Below are 24356 nucleotides of genomic sequence, written 5' to 3'. Positions count from 1 at the left end.
CCACAGCTCATGCATATGAGGAATCTGCATCCTAGAGACATCAGAAGTTTCTAGTTAGGATGGCAGCTGGTTGTCCTCCAGCTCTACCCCACCCCTACTCTCCATTCAAAACCCTCATAAATACATGGAAAGAGATGCAAAATTACAATAGCCCTGAAAGCCAGAAATAGGCGTCCAGTTAGGGCTTAACATCAAATAAAAAGTTGGCATGGACCTGATGTATAACACAAGGCAGTCAAATGTGAGAGTCCCACAGATTCTCACTGCATGTGCCTTCTGGGGAGCCATGGGGCTTCTCCAGCCAGGGAAAGGGAGGGCATCTCAGTGGGTTAGACATTGTTGCTCTACAGCCCAGTTCTTCCCACCCCAGGCTACCATTTTACTTCCTTCTCTCCAGAGGCTGTGATTTCCAGGATTCCAACAATCTAGGCTGGATGGGAGAGAAAGTGGCTCATTGCATTTTGGAATCTGAAATCAGTGATGAGGGGACAAAGCCTAGGAGAGCCTTGGGAGTGGTGCGTTCTAGAAGCTATTTCTGAGCAGCAAAGAGCTACAGACTGCCTTAAATTGTCCAGAATGATATTCCTTATGCACAGGCAGGGGATCAAAATGTAGAAGCAGAAAAATCTTTTCTCTATCCATTGAACCATACCAGAATTCCAGAACGAGACACCAGAGATTTGGCTAGTTGCTGTGCACATCAGTTGCTCCTCCAGTTTCAGACCTAAGAAGACTTTCCAACTGTAACCAGTATACAAGGGTAATGATATCAGTTATTATCTCCTCAGTTGTCATCCAGCTCCTTTCTATTCTCCTGCCTGTCTTACCAGAGGAACTGAAGATTCAGATACTCACTTCCCAGTATCTCTTGCAGTTAAGTTTGACTGCTGGTCAATGAGACATTAGGGCAAGTCTTCCAGAATGCTTCTGCAAAGTTTCCTCTCTGATGAAAGGAGAAGGCACACAAAACTAAACCTTTGCCCTGAGCTTCCTTCCACTGTGCCCTGCCTGTGCTTCCGTTTATGCGAGGGCCCCATGCCCAGAGCTGTGACTGCCAACTTGTGCATATGGCGACAAGCCAGAGGACAAAAGGCAACCTTCTGAGTGGGCAGGAATGGAAGGATGGGTGAATGTGAATCCTTGAAGATACCAAACCCAGCTTGTTCTTCTTGTTAGTCAAACAATGAATGTCCCTGTGTTTTAAGCCAGTTGTATCCAGGCTTTTGGTTTCTTGCAGTCAAAAATAACATAACTGATTTGGGAGCAGGCCTAAAGAGAACACAGAAAATCTGGTTCCTGGCAAATTTCAAATACAAAGAAAAAGATGCACTTTTAAATGTCTTCTTGCAGAAAACAAATAAATTTTGGAAAGCCTCTGATTTCTGCTCTCAATATAATTTCTAAAAATGGACACTGTGAAAAAAGATATAGGAAAATATCTGATGATTAAAGTAAACTGAAGTGAAGATGGAGCTGGCTGAGGACAGAGATGCAAACAATCTATTTCAGACACTTAAGGAGGGTGAGAGACGAAGACTACAGGAACAGAATTACTACGTGAAGTCTGTGATGTGCAGGATAAACACGAGAAGCTATTCTAGAGTACAGATTAAAAAGGACAAAAAGGTAGAGATGAGAGAGGAAATTAATGTATATGTAACTGCGATGGTTAATTTTATGAATCAACTTGGCTAGCCTATGGCATAGACACTGGCCTATATGTTCCTGTGGAGGTATTCTGTAGTTGGGATTAGCATCTACAGTCAGTGGAGTTACATAAAGGATATGACCCTCCATAATGTGGGCGGGCCTCATCCAATCATTTGAAGGCCTTCAGTGTGAAGAACCGAGGTTTCCAGAGGAAGAAGAAATTCTGCCTCAAGACCGACATATCAACCCCTCCTGAGGTTCCAGCCTGTGGACTCACCTAGGATTTATACACACACACACACACACACACACATACATATCCTGTTGATTCTGTTTCTCTGGAAAATAGTGGCTGATAAAATAGCTGACAAAAAGATAATTATTCCTAAAAAAATAGAACAAAAGATACAAAAAAATGCTAGAAGAAAACTTTCCCGCTAATAAGAAGGGCTCAGTAGCAGAAAATTTTAGAAGAAACAAGCAGATTTATCCTGATGTAAGTTTTGAATTGCAAGAAGGGAAGGAGGGAGAGAAAGAATGAAAATCATACATGTAATCAGGAAGAAAATGATAGCTAAGAACAATAAAGCAAAATTCTTGGATGGCTGATATGCAAATTTAAACAATGACCCCCAACCCCTTTGTACTACTCTAGCTAATAGATTTTGGAGAGCATTAGTTTCAGTAGTTTTTGTGAAAGTTCTCCTAAATATCAGACCTGGGATTGGAAAAAGAACAAAATAAAAAAGCAGAGCTCCTGTCTTTTTTTCCTTGGAAGACCTAATATGTTAGGATTGGGAAGGCCAAATTTTCTGTTGGTCTGAGTTTCACTGTATGAGAAAGAGGAGTTTGGGGTGCTGGAGAGCGGGAGGCAGAATAGTGTTTAGATAAAGGTTAGTGCTTCAATATTTACCACCATAGGGGGCACCAATACATGGTCCAGAGCCCAGAATCAGTATCTTAGACCTTTGACAGTCGTTGGACAAGGGGAATACTTTTATATCTTCTGGGAGTTTGTGTGAGTCAAGTTTCTGGTTGAGCCAGGGCATCTCCTTCATGCAGCACCCAAGAGCCTCTATTGAGCACCAACTTTGCTCCTTGTAGGCTCCCAAGGGACTTCCAATCTAAGTCAGGAGATGGACAATCAAATAGAATCCAATGTGCTGAAGGGAGGCAACCAAAAGCCACAGGGGCCAGGCAAGAGAGAAGAGAGTAATGTTAACCAAAGAGGGAGTCTTGGAAAGATTATGTAGAAGACCTTTTTGATAGTTGAGTTGGATCTTCAAAGAGTCAAGAATCAACTCAAGTTCTGCCTCCTTGTGAGGATACCCTTCGCAGCAGCAACATCCAGGCCAGCATTTGACCAAATAGTTGGACCCCATGGCCTAGCCAAGTTGACTCAGAAAGTCAACCATGACAGTTAATATCTATTATAAACTTCGCCTCTCGTTTCTGTCCTTTGTATTTGCATTCTAGAATACCTTCTCATACTTATTCTCCACCTCACAGACTGGCATTCCCCTGCCCTGCTATCCTGCTATGAAGGAAGTGGAAGGACAGTGTGGTCATGGGTAGAGCATGAAGAGAAGTACAAGTCTGGGACAGTGCACAGACAGCAAGTGGTGCAGTTGGGCTGGAGATCAGGGCACTGAAGAGGTCGGTGGAATATGAAAACCTGGTCCACTGAAAGGGGAGTACTGTATACCAAGTCTGAAAGAGCAGAGAACAATTCCATGCATGGAGCCAACACTTACTAAAATCTTAATATGCAAGTGACAAACATTTTGTAGTTCCTGCAAAGCTGCAATAATAATTAACTAATAAGATTGCTGAAATGAGTTATAGGAATGCTAATAACTTTCTATTCAAGTGCTAAGTATTTATGTGACTATAAAGTCCCATATGTTAACCATGCCACACTAATATATATTACCCCAAGACAGCTGGTGTAATGATGGGGAGGAGAGAACTTGGGGACACTGTATTCAGGAGTGTTGTTTCCTTTCATTCACTTATTCTTCATTCAACAGACATTCAAGGAGTATTTACCTTGTGCCAGACAAAGACGAGAGCTGAGAATATAGATATGAGTAAAGAAGGGTCTTTGCCTTCAAGAAACTTTCAGTCTATAGGGAAAGAAAAACAGGTAAATGAATGAGAACCTTCAAATGTGAGCAGCACGGGGAAGGCGGAAGGCACACATTTGCCCAGAGAACCTGGCAGGGCAGCAGAATATGGTAGGGCAGGGCAATGATGAGGTCGAAAAGGGGACTTCCTAAAAGGACTTGGGTTTATATATAGGGAGAAGGAGCATAGAAACAGTAGGCCAGAACTGTAAGCCCTTTGGAGAGAACTGCCAGTTTTCTCAAGCAAAACATGCAGTAGGGGGCCTCTTAGATTTGTGAAGCTTCCACAGTTGGTCAAACTGCATAATTAACTGGCTGCCTGCCACCAGGACCTGTGTGTACATGTTTGGCAGCATGGTGTATCCCTCAGACAGCAAGTGTTTACAGGGTGCCCACTATGTACATACAACATAAGTGATGCGGGGGAAGAAAAGAGAGAAGAAAACCAGCAGAAACTCATAAAGTGTTCGCGTTTTCTGCGGCCATTGCAGTTGTGGTTCCATTTGAGTCAAGGGGCTGCAGACATTGCAGCTCTTGTCATGGTAGCAGGTGCTGCAGGCTCCTGCCTGCCCTCTGCCCCCTTTCACAGAGGCTCACCACTCTTTGGGGCTCATCACTCTTGGGGACTCACCACTCTTGGGACTCACCATTCTTGGGGCTCACCACTCTTTGCATAAGGCCCCGTGAACATCATCTCATCCTCAATAGGAATGGTTTTACTTCTATTAACCTGGTAAAGAACTATCATTGCACCCAAAGGGAAATTGGAAATCCTCCCATTGCAGCTGCTGCTCTTCAAGTTTCCAGTTCTGCGATGCCCACAAAAGCTGAGAATTCCTGTTGCTCTTTTTGGCAGAAGAGTCTGGAAAGGAAGGGCCCCTGAGAAGCAGGGCCGGGAGTCCAGGGCCTGGGTCACTCAGCTTCAGCGTGGACGTTCAGCACCATCACCTGCTATAGGGCTGGGTGCTTTTTGAAAAGGCAGACTGAGGGTTCTTCATCCTTACCCTCTCCCTTAGCCCTGGCTGCTTCTCCTCAGCCCACCCACCTGCCCCAAACTCTCCTCTCCTTGTTAGGCCACGCTTGCTGCCATCCCTCCAAACCACAAAGTATGTCTTTCCTCCTGCTCACTGCCAAATTTCTTTGAAGAGTTCCCTCTGCTTTCTGGCACCCATAGGCCAACACCAAGCTTCTTTCATCTACTTAGCCAAAAAGTAGACTCAGGCACAAGCCCACACTGATGTCTGTCTTTACTGACAGAACCAGGATATGCTGTAAATTAGTACCAGGACAGTTTCCTGATTTGGAAGTCCTGAGGGCTCGCCTTTCTACGGGAACTGGAATGTGAGAGCCCCGATGGGCCGCCCGAGGATTCCTGGTGGAACCTCTGCAGTAGTAAGTGGCAGAAGTAACGGAGGCGAGCAGGGACCTGGTTGTGGGCAGTACCTTCTAGAGCATGGAATGGGGAAATACGCTCCACCAAAGACCGTTCAGACAACTAAGACCTTAGCTTAATTCAAGCCCCACATGTGAAAGAGGGTCATGGACTGTCCCAGTGTAACCTATGCCTTTAAAGGCACATTGCCTACCCACGTGCACATGCATATGGAGAGGGAGAAATAGGCAGTGATAAATATGTATCTAATTTAAAGTAAAAATTTCCCCATCCATATTGAAATAATTTTATTACATCTCTGAAAAATTATACTCAGTCCTAGGTGCTGGATCTCAAGAGGGACACTGCCTAACTGGGATACTTTCCAAACCCTTTGTTCATATCCCCTTTTGTCAGTGTCCCATGAACCCTGACTAAAAGAACTAAGTATAGGAAACTTAGGGCCAGGAAGCAGGAGACAATGCTGGATCCCCTTGTGACAGGAGGGTCTCCCCAGACCACAAGAAGCTTTGCAACTTGGCTCCCCAGTCCTCTTAGCCCACCACCTCGGGCGCACAGTAAAATAGGGTTATCGAGCCTCTAAGGATGGGATGCTTGTATCTCAAGGAGTCCTTTTTTGTAAAGGGAAATACTATTCCCCACCTCTTAAAGGATGAAAATGAGCAAGGGGAAGACTGAAGTCCAGGTGGCAAGGGCAGTTGGGCCTCTCTTGCCATCTCAGCATCCTACTGGCCTCCCCCGTCACTCTAGGGGTCGCTTCTTCATACCTTACTCAATCTACTGCCCATCCCAGCCCTCCCGTGGGCTATGCTCCAAAGTCACTTATTTCTTCAATCAGAATGTCAGAGGCCATTTAACAATTGTGAAAACATATACACCGATTAACATAACAAATGCAGATAAAATGAACACAGACAAATAGAGATAAGAAGTAACTCAATATTCTATATACAAAGGGGAGAATTTGACCTAATTCTCCTCATGTCAGGGAAAATTGTTGCTGAGGTCCTTAAGATCAGATGGAAAAAAGAGTATGTGGAAACTGAGGACATACCCTAAGAGAGTACCTTAAACTATTTCTACATTTAAAATGTAAAACATTAAAACAGGGCAAAATAAATAATAGATAATAGAGTTATTGCCAGAACGTTGACTTTCTTGAGGACAGGGACTGAGTCTGTTTTGTTCCCTGGTAGCTATCTATCTATCTATCTATCTATCTATCTATCTATCTATCTATCTATCTATCTATCTATCTATCTATCTATCTATCATCTATCTATCTAGCTAGCTAGCTATCATCTCTCAATCATTTACCCACCATCACCACCCACAGTACTGGGAGAGTACCTATCATGCAGTGGTGCTAAATATTTGTTTTCTGTTGGGGAAGGGAAGAGAGAGAGAGAGAATAAATTGCCAATTTAATGGTTTTTATTTGCAATGCTAATAAATTAGTGTTATTTTCTTGCAGATTACTTACATCTTTATTTGCCTCCTCCATTTAAATATCTGACATTTTTTAAAAAATTGGATATTTTGGAGTTGTCTGCTTCCCAGATGCCCCCCAGGGCCCCAGAGATGCAAAATACCTTTGGTATTTGGGAAGGGCAGAGGTGAAGGTGGATCACGCCATGGAACCCGCTCATTTCACTATAGCTGAATAGTAGTTCTTTCACTACCACCGCCACCTGCAGGCAGGGTTAAATAGCCTTAGCTCAGCCTAGGAAAACTCTATACCCAAGCACGTGTCTCCAACCCATTTTACACACACCTCAGTTCTGCTGCTTCTCCATCTTCTTTGCTGGCACCTCCCCAGCTAAATGCTGGTGGTCCCAAGGTCCTAGTTCAATGTCCTGCTTCTCCTTCCCTCAGCTCCTTCTCCCGAGGTGACCTCATCCATTCCCATGGCTTTCAGTGCCAGAGTCTTGCTGCTGACTCCCAAATCTATCTCTCCAGCCTTGACCTACCCCTAAAGTAGATCCAATTCCCTCCTTGACATTTTTACCTGAATGCCTGACAGGTGAAACAAATAAGACATTTAATGTCTGAATGGAACTTCTGTTGTTCATGCCTCCTTTCACTTCCACCCATAACCAGTTCTCTTCCCAGCCTTCCCTGGGCCAGTAGATTGCCCTGCCCAGGCTTCTATGTATAGCGTGCACACACAGCTGTACATGCGACCCCAGCCACTGAGCCGTCTTTGCTTCTGGCATACTTCCCTACCATCTACATCCAATTCATGAGCAAGCTTAGACATCTTTACCTCCAAAATAAAGTTTGAATCCTTCTCCTGAATTCCAGTTCCACTCATAACACCCAACATCCAAGCTAAGGCAGTAACCTCTGTCTGCTCCCAGTCTTGCCCTGTGAAGAACTCATCTCCAGCCAGCGGCAATAGTGTCCTTTGAAAACAAGTAACTGGTGGCATCAAAGCCCTCTAGACCGCTCAGTGGATGTCAACGCCACTGCACTAAGAATGAAACAAATCATGTGGCTAGGACTTGCCAGGCTCTAGGAAATGTGCCCCAAACCTCACCAAATTCATACTCTGCCCCTGCCTCCCACCTTTCCAAGCTCATTTTGGGCCTCCACACATGACATGCTGGCATCTGACAGCCCCTAAGATGTGACCAGAGCTTTCCTGCCCTAAGTCCTGGGAAGCATTCCTGGTTCTGGAATGCTCTTCCCTCTTGTTTTGTTTTGTTTCCATTTTGATGAGTTACAAACATAAAATGAGACAAACACCTGTGTGCCCACCGCCAAAAATGAATAACTGAATATTTGGCCACCTTTCTTCATATTTTAACCTAAAAATATAGAACAATACAAAGCTCAAGTTCTTTTTGTTCTTCTCCCCATGTTCCATTCCCCTTCTTCCTTCCTCAGAGCAAGGATTGGACCCTGGAGATTCCCTCGCTGCCTGTCCCCCCTTCTTTCTGACTCTGCTAAGGCACTCTCGCCCCCTCGCCCGCCTGTCACATCCTCTTGTGCTTCAGCTAAAGCGAATTTGGCCTGAGTCTGGCCAAGGAGACACGAGAGCCAGTTTCCTGGAGGTGGTGATTCATTCTGGCCCAGGTTAAACAGGGCCTGGCATGAAGCACCTCTTGAAGCCCCTACCTTCTCTGTTCTAAAGGATTTGCTCTTAGAGAGTTGGGTTATTCGAATTTCTGATCCAATTCCATATCACAAACTAAACACATTTTCCTTTGTGTCATCTTCAACATCATCCGTCCCCGGCTTCTTGTGCACTGCCATCTGCTCTAAACAAAACAGCATCAACCTCAGAAAGAGAAGGAAGCTGGACTTCCAAATGTCTTCGCCTCTCTCCTCCCCCAGAAGAGAGAAGGGATGCTTGCTCCTTCTATAGCTAATATTTTTGTGGTTAGCATATTATTTGAATTGTGTGTACGTGTGTGTGTTGAAACTCAGTGCTAAGAAAGGCTTACCCAAGGCTAAGTCTCAGTTCCCACACAAAGGGTTTAAAATGCCAATTCGGAACTGACCTCTGGGTTTCTCCTCTGCTTGCAGGTTGCAGCATGTTTACTTTCCTGTCCTCTGTCACCGCTGCGGTCAGCGGCCTCCTGGTGGGCTACGAGCTCGGGCTCATCTCTGGGGCGCTCCTCCAGATAAGAACCTTATTCGCCCTGACCTGCCACGAGCAGGAAATGGTGGTGAGCTCCCTCGTCATCGGGGCGCTGCTGGCCTCTCTCACTGGGGGCGTCTTCATCGACAGGTATGGAAGAAGGGCTGCGATTATCCTGTCCTCGTGCCTTCTCGGGCTGGGAAGCTTCATCTTGATCCTCACTGTCTCTTACGCTGTTCTTATCGTGGGCCGCGTTGCCATCGGCGTTTCCATTTCCCTCTCTTCCATTGCCACTTGCGTTTACATCGCCGAGATTGCCCCCCAACACCGAAGAGGCCTTCTTGTGTCGCTCAACGAACTCATGATTGTCACTGGCATTCTTTTGGCCTACGTTTCAAACTATGCATTTGCCAACGTCGCCCATGGCTGGAAGTATATGTTCGGCCTTGTTATTCCCTTGGGAGTCTTGCAAGCGATTGCAATGTACTTTCTTCCTCCAAGCCCTCGGTTTCTGGTGATGAAAGGACACGAGGAAGCCGCTAGCAAGGTTCTTGGACGGTTGAGAGCAATCACAGACACAACCGAGGAGCTCACGGTGATAAAGTCTTCCCTGAAGGATGAATATCAGTATAGCTTTTGGGATCTGTTTCGTTCGAAGGACAACATGAGGACCCGAATCATGATAGGACTAACTTTGGTATTTTTTGTGCAGATCACCGGCCAGCCAAACATCTTGTTCTATGCATCCACCGTCTTGAAGTCCGTTGGCTTTCAAAGCAATGAGGCCGCCAGCCTCGCCTCCACTGGGGTTGGGGTTGTCAAGGTCATCAGCACTATCCCAGCCACTCTTCTTGTAGACCATGTTGGCAGCAAAACCTTCCTCTGTGTTGGCTCCTCTGTGATGGCAGCTTCGTTGGTTAGCATGGGCATCGTCAATCTCAATATCCACATGAACTTCACCAATATCTGCAGAAGCCATAGTCCTACCAACCACTCCTTGGATGAGTCTGCACTTTATGGACCAGGAAACCTCTCAGCTGGCAACAGCAGCCTCAGAGAGCCCTTTGAAGGGGTCTCTTCTCACAAAAGGAGCTCCTTAATGCCCATGAGAAATGACATGAATAAGAGAGGGGAGATGACCTTGGCCTCCTTACCAAATGCTGGTCTAAGCCAAACTGAACACAAGATAATCACAGACCCTGGGGAGGTCCCAGCGTTTTTGAAGTGGCTATCCTTAGTCAGCTTGCTTGTTTATGTTGCTGCTTTTTCAATTGGTCTAGGACCAAGTAAGTATTTTGTTTCTTATTCCTCCTCTTTCTCCCCTGGTAAATATTAATGTATTGCCTTTGTCTCTTCAGGGCATCCTATTAGTATAGTACCTTGTCCATGTAACTACTAGAGGTAGGAGTAGGCAAACACTGGCCACCTGATATTTCTGTTAATGTGGAAAGCCCGCTTGGCATGTCTGCTCGGTAAAATGTGCAGGGATAGCATTCGACTGAAGGATATGTTTTCCATGATCTGTCACTTGAGGATCCTTTGACTCCAGCTGATTGGGGTTGAACCAGATCTGGAAAGATATTTGTTGCCCAAGAGACTATGTTGTTTTATGAAAACAAAATTTACTTGAGTAACATTTTCCTCCATGTCATTCTGAAGTTTTTTTCCATAGGAGAAAAAAATCTCAAGTGTTTAGATTTTCTCAAAGACATAATAAGGCTGCATTCCAGTAATATTAAAGAAAAAAGGAATGATTTCTTTTAAGTACACTTTATTCAGTAGAGTAACGGCCCAGGGCACTTGACTCTCCATTAAGTAGAACGGGAATCCTGTTACTCCCATTCAACACAATACAAACAAGTGCAGAGAACCTGTCACAAGGCTGGTTTATTTTACACAACCAGTCCTACTCTGACCAAATGTAAACATTTCTTTTAAGCAAATATTCTTAGAGATGGATTTGCTGGAACGAGTTGGTTGTTCCCCTTCTCTAGTCTTTTAGCCTCACACCCAAAGTCAACACCTCTCTGGAAGGAGGTTGTGAAGAGTGTTTTGTACATCTTAGTAGGAAAGAAAAGGGCTTAAAAAAACAATGATAGCCTCTCTCTCCCTCTGTCTCTCTCTCTTTTCTTGTCTAGTACTGACTTGGTATTGAAACTCTAATTTACCGGGATCAAGGAGCTGAACAAATGGGCTCAGGTAAAGGAAATTGTTGGAGGGTCAGGAACAACGGCTGTTGGGTTCAGGTAGAAAGAGTCTCATGGATGAATGTAGGTTTCTGATGCCACGAATTAGTGTTTCCAGAAAGAAGTCCACTTTAGGGCTGTTCAGCAGCAGGAGTTATGAATTTTCACACTAGTGATCCAACTGCTAACTTGTTAACTGTTCGTTAAAGTGACATATATTGAGTGACTTTTTTTAAAAACCAAGAACTCTGCTCAATGCTAGGGAAACAGTAATGAACAGGACAGACGTCATCTGTGTCTTCAGGGAGATTATAGTTGCAGGGACTGAGCTTAGTCCTTGTGTCTGCTTCTTTCTGGTCAGCAGCCAGCCGTTTGCCCTGCTTAATGCTCAAATAGTCAATAACTGGATTTGCACATGCTGTAACGGCCTCTCAGCCTCAACTCTACCCCCTCGTCCTTTAGCTTCTCTTCTGCTTCTAAGTGAACTCAGTCTCTAGAGATTTATTCATTCAAATTCCAGAGAGAGAGAGAGAAAGAAAGGGAGAATCTAATTGGCCCTGCTTTTTATATGCCAAGTTATAGTGTTTGTTTGATCTGCTTCTGATGTAATCAGCTGTGGCAAGATTGGGTCACCTAGTTTAAACCATGGATGACAAGAAACTGGCTCTTTATCTGGCAGATGAATAGGCAGATTTCCTCACGAAGGCAAATTGAGGAAAGCATTCCAGTACCATCAGCCTCTGACATTCTGAGTTGTTCCAGAACCCTGACTCTGCTTCTTAAGATGAAACAAAGATAAATATCATCAGTGACCCTAGAAACCATGTTTTCTGGAAACATATTTCTACCATTATCTCAGAATTCAATTCTCTTGCATGTGCACCTGTGAGGTATGCATATGGCTATTATATATTTAGCTAATGACATTTCAACAAGCATCTTATTTATATTTTTATCTCCAGAAACTCTTTAAAGGTCTGTCAGAAGGGCAAGATACAGGTGCTATCTTGTACCAAGGAACAACATAACCTTGCTTGTGGAACATTTTCCATGTTAACAAGAACAATAAGGTTCTTGTTTGATAAACTTCACATAGTAGTTATTGTTCCCATGGATTTCTTTACCAGCATATTTGGGGGTAGGGGTCTATATTCATCATAAAACTAAAATCACTTTTCTTCTTTACATCACCTTTCTTGATCCAATTTTTAAAATATCTGCAACCTAGTCAGTGTTGAGCAAAAAGACAGAGCTGTTCTTTTCATTTCAATGGAAGGAACCTCACTTGGCACAGTTCATGACATCACACTACTGCAGTAAGAGAGGCCCCGACCTTACTTCCAGCACCAACCTCTTCAGGATTAGAGTCTTCGCAGGCTCATACTAGCCATCTCTCTTTAGTTTTTGGGTAACTGTGAAAATGGTAGCAGATCATTCAATCACTTACATTATTTGATGTATTATTGTATAAAGAACGGAGTTCCCTTTTCAGGAAACTCAGTCTGACTTTGGGAAAAAAATCACTGGAGGGTGCTTGTGATTTAACTTCTAGAATACCTTAAGTAGTATCCTACCCTAATTCTTTTGAGATGTATTTTAAGCTTTAGATCTGACTAATATTTCTTGACACCCATGTGTCTAGTACTGTGATAGGCTGCTTTACAAGCTTTGGCATACTTGATTTCATGTTTACAACAAGCCCAGGAAGAAAGGGTATTCACCACATTTTGCAAATGAATCTAAGAGAGGTTAAGTGAGTTGCCCAACAAATGGAAGTATCTATTGTTTTATGAAATTCAGTGTTAATCCTTGGTCCAAGACGAGAATCAGCAGTCTCACATTGATCTTGATAGTACAGGTTAGTTATTTTATTTCAGTTCTTGTTTAGTCAGGGACCTCCAGAGACACAGAACCAACAGGATATATAAACTTTATACATATGTACAGAGCATTATTATAGGAATTGGCTCATTTGACCATGGGGATTGGCAAGTCCAAATTCCCCAGGAGAAGCTGGCTGGCTGAAGGAGAGACAGAAAATTTTCTTTCCAACTTCTGAAATCCTCGGTTCTGGATTTCACACCTCCAACTGATTGGATAAGGAAATTCTTCTCATTGCGGAGGGCAGTCTTCTTTATTGATTGTAGATGCAATCAGCCATAAATGAAATCAACTGACTATAGATGCAAACACATCTATAAAATACCCTCAGAGTAACAATTATAACAGTGCTTGCTTGACTAAACAACTGGACACTATAATGTAGCCAATCCGACCATGAACTTATCTGACCATGAACTTAACCACCACCGTTCTCTCCATGGACCTACAGTAGAAGTAAGAGCAACTGAAAAATAGACTATCGTTGTCCATCCCTATCAGGCTGTTAAATGGACCCCTCAGTTTTCATTAAAGATGGATTATAAAGTGATAGTCTTTCTCTTCCTGAAGCTCTGCTAGGGAAGTAAGCAGGTACTTTTACAAGGCTGAGTTACCGGGTTAAAGAGAGGAAGGATAATGATAATAATAGAAGAGATTTTAATGTGCATTAACTTGAATACATGAACTTGAATAAGAAAATGTTTAATGCATGCATTGGTTAGAATTCAAGCCCAATGGATGCAACAAAAACCAAAACAATCATGGTTTAAACAAGATAAGAAGCTTCTTTCTCTCTCACACCACAGTTGGCACAAGGTAGTATTGGGATGCTGAGATACTTGAATCCTGTAGATAATTTCTCCAGTACACTAATTTTGCTTCTTAGTCTATGATGGCCATCTAAAAATATTAAGATGCATTTTAAAATTTCATCATCTTTTGCTGATAGCTCATGAGCCCTTGAAAAGAAGGGAAATACACAAAGTGCAGTCAACTCAAGAGAGGCCTTATATAGAAAGTCCCAGATAATCCATAGACAGTGTGAACAATTATACCAGGAAAGCAGAACCACTGTGGGTGATATGGAAACAGAAAATTCTTTTAGGGATTGGAGCTCACATAGCTGTGGAAGAAGATGGAAAAGCAAACGTCTAGAAGGGAATTGGACTTGGCCCAATGGATAGGGCGTCCGCCTACCACATGGGAGGTCTACGGTTCAGACCCTGGGCCTCCTTGACCCGTGTGGAGCTGGCCTATGCGCAGTACTGATGCGCACAAGGAGTGCCATGCCACGCAGGGGTGCCCTGGTGTAGGGGAGCCCCATGCGCAAGGAGTGCGCGCCGGAAGGAGAGCTGCCCAGCGCAAAAAAAGTGCAGCCTGCCTAGGAATGGCGCTGCCCACACGGAGAGCTGACACAAGATGACGCAACAAAAAGAAACACAGATTCCCGGTGCCACTGATAAGGACAGAAGTGGGCACAGAAGAACACGCAGTGAGTGGACACAGAGAGCAGACAACTGGGGGGCAGGGAGGGAGAGAAATAAATAATTAAAAACAAAGAGAATCATGCCTCAGGGAAGCTGGTGAAGAAGTCTCTGGAAGGCTGTTGCCGCTGCATCAGGGTGTAGGTTGAGGTCCGCAGGTCTGCAGGGTGGGCAGTCAGGAGGAAAATCAGGTCTCAAAGCAGGGGAAAGCAAAGACAAACAGGAATCCACGAGAACAAACTGGAGCCCCATCTACCTCTCATTGCATCAACCCAACGATGCAGGTGACCTGTAGAAAAGCTGGGGGCCCTTCCCCACAGAGCCACACCTGTATGTCTGGCCTAGGACTTAGAGGAAACGAAGGAGGAGATCTGCTTGCACTAGCTGCTCCCCCAGACTCACAAGCTGAGCCTTGTTGTCAGGGTGAGCTGCAAAGTGGGCAAGCTGCAGCCAGTCCACTCCCTGCCCCAAGCTGGCCAACAGAGGGCCGCTGGTTCACTTTGGCCCTCCAAATCTCATGCAGATTTCTCTTCTTGCCGACCCTAACTCCTAAAGGAGTGCTGGGAAATGTTGTTCCCCGCTTAGCTAAACTGATACAGTACAAAACCACAGCAGCAGTGGGGTGAGGGGGGTGGGGGGTATATGGGGACCTCATATTTTTTGAATGTAATATTTTTAAAAAATGAATTAAAAAATAAATAAAATATTCTGTGCCTTCTTAAAAACAAAACAAAACAAAACAAAACCACAGCAGCAATAAATTCTGGAATAAGAGATAAAAGATGCAAACATGGAAAAGGGAGAAATATTTCAAAAGGCCAAGGGCCTTGAATTCTGCTGGAAATTGCCATGATAGACATGTATTTCTTGTAATTAAAATGTTAATTATATTAAACGTATTACTAACTTCCCTTTCTTATACTTCTAAAAACAAGGTGAAGTAATTTCATTAATATCTCGACTTTTGTGTCTTTAGTTATAAAACTAAAAAGAGTGCCCTTTTGCTAAATGCATTATAAAAGAGCTGATATTTGTTTTTTTAGGCATGTTAATTCTCTCCCTTGTGCTGATGACTCTCACTTATCTCCAGTTCTGTCCCTTCACATCACTTCCAGTTTTTTTTTCCCACCGAGTTCCAGACTTTTCCACTTTGATCCTGCTCTCTTGGCCAAACAAGCCCAATACTGAATATTTCCACCATCCCCTGTCCCGCTTACACCAGGGTCTCTTTCAGCTTCTCTTTCTTCTCCACAGCTCAGCCATTCTTCCAGTCACTTAGGATGGATGCTTTGGGGCCTTTTCCCAATCCAGTCAATAACCAAATGCTCTTGGATTTCCCGCAGGAATGGCTCCTGTGTTTATCTTTCCTTTCCATTTCTACCATTCAAGGCCACCTCTCATTATCTCATTCTGAGATAACCAGGAATGAGAGGTCCTTTTTTGTTCTGGTCCCTCTCATGTCCATCCATCCTCCAGACCTGTATTCCTAAAATACCATTTATCTCATGTCTTAATGTTCACAAATCTTCCATGGCTCCCTGCTTTCCACCAAATCACAGAAGTCAAAGACTTTTCAAGAAGAAAGGACAATTAGAAATTACCTAGTCAACATTTTCCTTTTATGAGGAAAAAACCAGGAGCTCATCGAGATGGCGGTCACACAGATTTAGGACCAGAGCACCGAGCATCTGGAGTCGAACTCCCATGCTCTTTTCAGCAGTATCACCCATCCTTGAGGTAAAACTGCCTGGTTATTGAGGCTCTCAGTAGTAGGATGAATGGTGACACCACAAAAGCTTTGCTCACACCTGAGCCTCGGGACCTGTGGATATGATTGTATTTGGAAAAGGGGTCTTTGTGGATGTAATTAAGACTCTCCAGATGAGATTCTCCTGGGTTACCCAAAGGGCCTCTAAATCCAACCACAAGAGTCTTCAGATGAGACACGCAGAGGAAAGATGCAGGGAGGAAGGGAGAAGGCCATGTGCAGATGGACACAGACGTGGAGGTAAGGAGCCACCTGCCCAGGAATCCGTGACGCTACCAGACTCTGGTAACGGCAAGGAAGGCACCTCCCCTAGGGCCTGGGGAGGGAGCTCGGCCCTGCTGGCACCTTGATCTCAGCCCTCTGACCTCCAGAACTGTGAGAGGAAAACACTTCTGTGGTTTCCAGCCACCCCATTTGTGGGGCTTTGTTAGGGCAGTCTTGGACCCTAAGAAACCCTCTGTAATCCAAATCCACTCTTGTGGGGCCACTGGGCTGCACAACTCCACAACAAGTCAGGGAGAATTACTTCCATTCTGCTGTACGGAGTCAGGCTCCAGGGCCGCCATTGGCACGGATGCACATACAGACTCCACGCAGAGGAAATGGCAGCCCTGCCGTTGGGCCACGAGGCGGTACCTAACTGATCTGGGTTTCTCTGTTTCCCACAGGTCCACACTCAAGTCAAGAGACAAAGCATCGCTGAGGCCTCTTTCCCTCCCCCCTCTATTCTGCCCAAATCTTTCCTATCTTTACAGCTCAACGAAAGTCTAATCTCCTCCGTGAACCCACTCCATTTCTCAGAGGTCTTCCTTTGTATGACCCACTAGGGTATCTTTAGTTTAGAGAAACTAAGTTCTGTGCTACAAAGAGCCTGAATTTAAAATCAGGAGCTCTACATTCTTGTCCTGGCTCTTCTGTTGACTATGTGACCTTTAAGGTGTTTATCTTTCTTGGGGCTGATCTTAATTTACGAAACTGGTAAGGTGATATCTCATAGATTGTAGGTGAGCCTCAAATGAGCTAGTGCAGTGAGTGGGAAGCTGTAAAGTAGGATGTAGATATAAGTGTAAGTTGCAGTGTGCTAACAAAACACTCTCCTTTTTTATGTGGCGTATAGCTTCTTTATGTTTTTTGGTTTACCAACCAGAACTTAGTTACCAGATTGTAAATTCTTTAAGGGGAGAAATGACATCTCACATTTTTTCTCTCTGTTGCTGTAAAGTGCCTATGGCTACATCCGTTTGTAAACCATGCTGAATCATATTTGTAAAAGAGGAGTGGGAGGAGAAGTGCTTTAAAAATAAGATGCAGACGTAGGAAAGACCCTGAAGCGGGTTTGTTTACAAGGGTCAAGCTATGTGGTGGGCAGGTTAAGCACCAAGGAAGCTAGTAATTCTGGGCTGCCAAAGAAACTCCTCTTCCTGCCAGCGACCGGCACGAGGGTTTTTTGCAGAGCAATCCATCACTTGGACATGATATTTTAAATCTCTTTCTGTTTTTGCCTGTAAGAAAAGTTGCAGGGGCGGCATTAGGAATATGCAGAAACAGGTAGTGGGAAGCGTTTAGGACTTTCCTTTGTTAAGTCATAAACGGTTATTTGGGAATTTCAGCCTCACAGTACACAAACATGGTCCCAGATTGCTGGGCCACATAGGCTTTTTGCTACCACAAGGGAAAGAGTCTTTTGGAGAATTCTTAGACCAACAGCAATGCTAAGGAGATGGAGGGTCTCAGGGTCGAAGGGAGTTGGGGTATGGGAAAGGGAAATACTCCTTGAGCTCATGGTTTCTCCAAACTAGAACTGCAGGTGCAGCCACTGACCTGGGTGTGCATGCATGAGGCTGGGAGACATGCTGCCTGCGTCAGAAAAATCCCAAGTGCCTTCTCAAAGGGAACAAGCAGCCATTTCCCATCGGTAGTGTGGGTGCGTCTAGGGATTCTCCTGGCGTTTTTAGAAGGGATCCAAAGAATTGTCTTTTTTTTTAATGTCTCGTTTAGACTCAATGATTTATATCCATCTTCATGTCGCAGTGTCTTTTTCCAAACAAGATATGGCCTAAGAACGTCAAGCTTATCCACATAATTATATTCTCAAGCAATATAATGATGTACCAGTTGGGGTTGAAAGAACACTTTTATTAGGAAACAAGCTTTTCATACCAGATCTTGAATGCATTATCAAACTTATTAACCTGATGTGATTATGCCTTAGGTATTTCATTTAGAGAGTTTATTGCTTGTAATCTAAACAAATCCTTTCAGTAAACAAAGGTATAAAGGGAAAAGTACTTGCTGTTCTAAAGTAAAATTGAAAGCAAGATTAAGCAATCCTTATTAAACCTTCTTAAATATGGATTGGCTTAAAACAGAATTCCTCAATGGTATTAGATCATGGTCGGGCTTCCTTCTGCCAGAAAAGTGTTTCTATTCTTAGGTTAAAGTGTGTGCCCTAAATATTTTACTTTCTGGACCTCTGTCTCCCTATCTGTAAAGTAATGGGATTACCTTAGAATCTAGAATTCAGGTAAGGACATGCATTTGGTACAAAATAAGCTTGAGTATTTTATTTTATGCACTTGAAATATGATTCTAAGGAAGAGTTTTTAGGCGTCACCAGATTGTCAAAAGTGTTCCTAACCTTAAAACATTTAAGAGCCTTGCCTTCTATTTCTCTGTAACTAACACTAGAGCTCTTCCCTCAACTAAAATCAGGGTACATGCACCACTGCTTTTATTAGAGACTGTTATTAAGCATTCTGTTGTCCCTACCGTATCTTTCCATCAGTCACTTCAAAATATGTTGAAAGTCTTAACTTCACTCTCCATAGTGTTTCTGATCATCATTTTAGCTCATTTTTTACTGAGAACTTTCCTATCACGGTTCAAGGTTCAGACATGTAGAAACACACGAGACCCATGGAGAACTGTCTCTTAATTCAAATATCATAAGAATACCCCTTTCCTGTTTAGAACAAGAAACTAGAACCACAGCTTCCTGACTTGGTGAGGATATTGAGAGCAACATGAAGATTTCTCATCTACGCATGCTTCAAAAGCAAAGTAAAGATGAGCCCCAACCCAGGCAGGAAGTTTTTATCCCATGAGTTCATTTGAGGTGACATCTATGGAAAAGCCAAGCCCTCTTTAAAAGGGAAACCGTGACTCCAAAATACTTGGGGCTTTTCTTTTAACAATAATTATTAGGATTTTTTTAAATCCCCAAGCTCATATATCCATATATTAGTTCATTCACATTCTCTTTTCATTATGAGCAGATGGAAGAAATGTGCCCAAGGTCTCGTATTAAATTCCCTCAGGAGGCTGTGGCTCTCCTCCTCTGCATTCTTGTGTTCAAGGAGAACCTTACTCTGAAGACAGAACTGCCAGTGACACCAAGTCATCAGTCAGTATCTTCTCTACCAATTTGGAAGACTGAGTAGGGAGGAGCTCCAGCCAGAAAGCACCCTGGAGTCACTGCGAGAAGAGAGAGGCAAGGGTGGTGGGGGCTCATCTAGTCACCCACTCATTTGGCAGGTGTATAGTGCTTGACCACGATGCTCCAGGCACCATGCCAGGGGCTGGAGAGACCAGGGTGGAGGGGCGAGCCCCATCATGGAACTAGTGACAGGGAGAGGGCAGACAAAGAGCAGGACAATTTCAGGAGGAGACGAGGGCTACATTTTAGGTGGAGAGAGGAGGGATAAAGAAAGAGCATACTTATGGGATGATTGCTTCAGCTCTGATGGCCATACAAGTTTTTTCTGGGGTGGGGGACGTTTGAGCCAAAGCTGGTACATGTCAACCGCATGAAAATCTGGGAGGAGGGATTAGGACATGAGCTTGCAGGGGGTAGGAAAGCAGCACGGAAACCTGTGGATGTGGCCCTATAGAGTGTTTGCAGGCTGTGTACAGGCATCAGGCTGCCTGACCTGGAATGCCAGTGCCACCAGGACTTGGGGAAATCACAGAAGCCGAGGGAGTTCTAGAAATACTTCTTTGATTCACCCAACAAATATTTACTGGGCCCCTACTGTGGTCATGCTTCTGTGATTCAGGGAAAATGCTCTAATTTAATCTGAGGTTGACGCGCCCTGCTCTTCTCTGGTATGAATCTGAGTCACTATCTAGGGACCAAGGGGTGAATGTGGTTTATATGGAGCCTGATGCCCATTTGACTGAAATTATATCTGAATAGAGCCATGCAATTGAGGATACAGGACCGTGTTTCAAATTTAGTAAAATTAAGATTTTTTTAAAATTTAGGATGTTAGACAAATGTTTCATTTCCAAGTTTTTCCAAGAAAAGAATGAGGTTAGTCACACCATGGGATAATTGTTTCTACTTTGGTTTAGTAGTTGAATGTATTTAAATGTGAACTTTTTTTTGAAAAACAAAGATTGGAGGCAATTTCCTTTCTAACAGAAATATGTGATACTCTGAACTTAGAATTTGGGTGGGGGGGGAATTATTATTTTTTGCTTGTCTTATTAGCATTAAAGCTTCTAAAATATTTCTGGATTTTCTCAGCTTCGAAATTACATTAAATCCAAAGTTAATAATACTACTAATAAAAGGTCTTTGTTTAAAAATTCATATAATAGCTGCACATAATTAAATTGTCAAAAGCTGCAAAAGGACTGAGATTTTACTCTACTTGCAAGCTAACAAATTAACCTGTCACGGTTTCACAGATGCTGGCAAAGACGTGAGACTCCTTGGTCAGAGACAAAGAACAGTTCATTACTTATTCCACCAGCAATAGCCAGACTATCCGCATTTACACCAGGTCCCCAAGCCTCAAGCCCCACTGGGCACCACGAAGAGGGCCAGGTGCCACCTGCCCACACAATGATCTACAAGAGAGGAATCCAGAGTTTAGGAAACCCACATCTTTTATAATGGGCAGTGAGTAGCCTGATCTTTTCCCCCAAGGGAGACATTATCTTTAGTCTACTGGACAGTAAACAGACATGCCCTTTGCTCCAGAAGACAAACTAGCTCTGCCTTCCAAGGCTGTTTGCTAAATAAGCATCCATGGAAAGATAGTGCCAAACAAAGGCAGTCATTGCCTCGGCTCACAAAACATGCGGAAACACGACACCCATGGAGAATTGTCTCTTAATTCAAGTATCATAAGAATACCCCTTTTCTGTTGAGAACAAGAAACTAGAATTTTTTAAAAATTCAGAGATTGTAGAACATCGTGTTTTGTTTTGTCTTGACTTGTGGAGCTGAACCAGCCATTTGGAGTATGGGCATCAGTAGGAAGCCTGAGTCACCTACCATCGCACTTTAAATTTAGATTTTATACCCAAATAACTCCAGCTCTTCAAAAGGAAATTTTCATGTGACATTTCCACAGCTAAAAATTGTGACAGCTTCAGGGATGTGGCAAGCAAGGTGTTTTTTAAATTTCTACCCCCCCCCAATGGTCTGCTCTCTGTGTCCATTTGCTGTGTGTTCTTCTGTGTCCATTTGTATTCTTGTCAGCGGCACCAGGAATCTGTGTCTCTTTTTGTTGCTTCATCTTGCTGTGTCAGCTCTCCGTGTGTGTGGCGCCACTCCTGGGTAAGGTGCCCTTTTTTTGCGTGGGGCGGCTCTCCTTACAGGGTGCATTCCTTGCATATGGGGCTCCCCTGTGTGGGAATATCCCTGCATGGCAGGGCACTCCTTGCACACATCAGCACTGCAGGTAGGCCAGCTCACCACATGGGTCAGGAGGCCCCGGGGTTTGAACCCTGGGCCTCCCATGTGGTAGGCGGATGCCCTATCTGTTGAGCCAAATCTGCTCCCCATGGCACAGCAGGTTTTGACTTATAAGTTTACTTATCTGTTTCACCCTAAGATATGCTGGGTTTAGGACCAAGAGGCTTACACACCAGAGCCCATCAAAGGTGTCAGAAGAGATTTTGATCATCTTTATATTTCCTCTTAGGTTCCAGGCCCCTAACTTCAGTTCTGAAAGTTAAAGCTTTTTTAAGTGCTCACCTTCCTTTTTCACTATTCTTGTGGGATAATTACACATTTTTAGAGAAAAGGTATATTGCATAAATTATCATTTTTTAAACAAGAGAGTTTTATCATCCAATGTAGTCATTATACAATAGTATTCATATAGTAGGTTTGTGCTACGTGTAAGTGACTACTTTCCAAGTCTTCCAAAGCTTTGTTTCCTCTTTTAAACCTTAAGTTTCAGTTATGATTAATATTCCTTCACATCCCCCTCCCTTTTCCCAATTAATTAAATTAAAGGTCATTTCTATTTGGTTGAATTGGCAAGCTATTTGATTCTCTGGCGTTAGTCATCAAAATAACGCAAAGTAAACAAAAAAATAGCTTCCATATGGTTCTACACGACATTTGCATCCAAGCAAAAGAGAAGGGAGAAACTTCAAGCAATATGTGCAATTAGCTAATTAAATTCCATTTTCTTCTTTAGAGTTAGATGATGCAGCAGAGGTTCTAAGAGAACAAAAGAGTCTATAAGTGCCTTTTTGTAGCATAAACACAGTTAAGCATACAATGAAGTGACACCTTCAGTACTGACACCAGCAGCGGCTTTGCACACTCTACAGCTGTGTTTCATTCTCCTCACATTTCAGCGCCCTTATAATCCTATGCCCTTGAAATCGAGAAATATTGGGCAGTAAAGGCATTAAAGAAACAGAAGTAAGGCTTTAACACTATCTAAATACATACAGCCTTCATCTGTTAGTTGTTTTCCAAGACGCAGTACTAAAAATTTTTCAAGGGAATATTTGCAACATTAAAAACTATAACATTTTTCGAGCCAAAGTCCAAGGAATCAAAAATGAAAAAGTAGAGCAAAATTTTATACGTGTAGCTGTGTGACATTCAGTTATAGTTCAAAGGAGAAAAGACTAATTTCTTGTAGCTTCTTCCGTTTTTTGTTTTTTTTTTTTTTGCATTTTGAACCCTAGTTCAGAGGTCTGCAAATTGGGGTGTTTGTTTGTACTCCTAGGGGTTCATTTACAAAAACTACTCCTTCAATGATACATTGAAGGAACTCAATTTCCAAACTTGCAAGTTCCAAAAATCCATTTCTTAAAATATCACCTTCCCCATTTTCCAGATATAATTTTCTTCTACTTAAAAGAAAGCACACCTTTTACCCATTAGGAATCTTATTATGATACATGTTCCAAATTATGGAAACTTCAGGAAAACTAATAAAAAAGATCACTGTGAAATATGGTATAGGTATTGAAAACGACTCCAACAACTAGATGATAATCCTTTCACCAGTCCAATAATTTGCTTTCAACAAGACTACAGGATGATTTAATCAGGTTATTGGCTGATATATCATTACAAATAACTTTTGTTGTTAATTCAAAGAATTTAGTGACACTGCTATTATACAAGTTCTTCAACTTCCCCATATATTTTCTTTGTTCTGAAGAACAATAGACTTCATCTATTTAAAGAATAAAAATGTTATCTTGGAAATAAGTGACACATTGACATAATAAAACAACCATCTATCTCATTAAGAAATGTATTTTTCATAAATTTCCACTTTCCATATTTAATAGTTATTTCTAAAAATGTTTAATATATTTCTACTATTTTGATCCATTTTTAATTAATTACTGTATTAATAACTTAACCAGAGAAAATAAAACTTAGAAACTTTTAGAGGGAATAAAAAGTAACCTAAAATTTAACTTAAGGTTATATTTTGTTACAGAAAAGATTGATGAAGCGATAAATAAAAGACTTTAAAGCTTAAAAATGCATCACAGGAAGGTCAAGTACTGTCGAAGAGCAGAAGTTCAAAGTGGAAAAAAATGATATAAAATTCCTGTTAAATATCTCTTCTTATATTTTTAAAATGGATAATGATAAGTATTGATACTCATAATATTTAGATTTTTATACTAGGTGTAATATTTAGATTCTATGGAAGCATTTAAAAAGAGTGACATAACCATTCTATTTTTAAAAACTAGAGATCATAACATAATAGAAACTGCATCTTTTGATATTATTTAGATTTATGAAGAAAAATGTAAGATGCCAACTTAAAAATGAAAGAAAATACTTCACTTTTCAAATTATTTTAAATACTATGCAATCAAGAAATTGTGGCTCTTTGTTATTCCCAATTGGTACCTGAAAATGAAAGCATTCCATATTTTATTCTGGCATTCTTTTTGAGGGCTATTGCATTGAGTACAATTTCCCCTAAAGTATTTTTTTTTTAATCATTTTCCTTGGTTTGACTAGAAATCATAAGGGCGAAAAGATGATGGACCAT

At 42.6% G+C, this 24356-nt stretch overlaps 1 protein-coding gene across 2 annotated transcripts in view; it reads left to right on the top strand.

The window, feature by feature from the left end:
- Window positions 1–24356, top strand: part of SLC2A12 (solute carrier family 2 member 12) — a 50446-nt gene that overhangs the window by 9975 nt on the left and 16115 nt on the right. Inside the window, exons 2-3 of one of the 2 annotated variants that reach the window (XM_071218669.1) lie at window positions 8701–10041; window positions 20767–20875. In XM_071218669.1, coding sequence (XP_071074770.1) covers window positions 8701–10041; window positions 20767–20837 — 1412 coding nt within the window. In that variant the 3' untranslated portion in view covers window positions 20838–20875. Of the gene's footprint in view, window positions 1–8700; window positions 10042–20766; window positions 20876–24356 lie in introns of those variants that run through there. The other variant, XM_058307511.2, reaches the window with a different exon arrangement.

This window comes from Dasypus novemcinctus, chromosome 11 (genome assembly GCF_030445035.2).
Source record: "Dasypus novemcinctus isolate mDasNov1 chromosome 11, mDasNov1.1.hap2, whole genome shotgun sequence".
In the NCBI taxonomy this organism is placed as follows: domain Eukaryota; kingdom Metazoa; phylum Chordata; class Mammalia; order Cingulata; family Dasypodidae; genus Dasypus; species Dasypus novemcinctus.
This window is presented reverse-complemented; position numbering and strand designations above follow the sequence as displayed.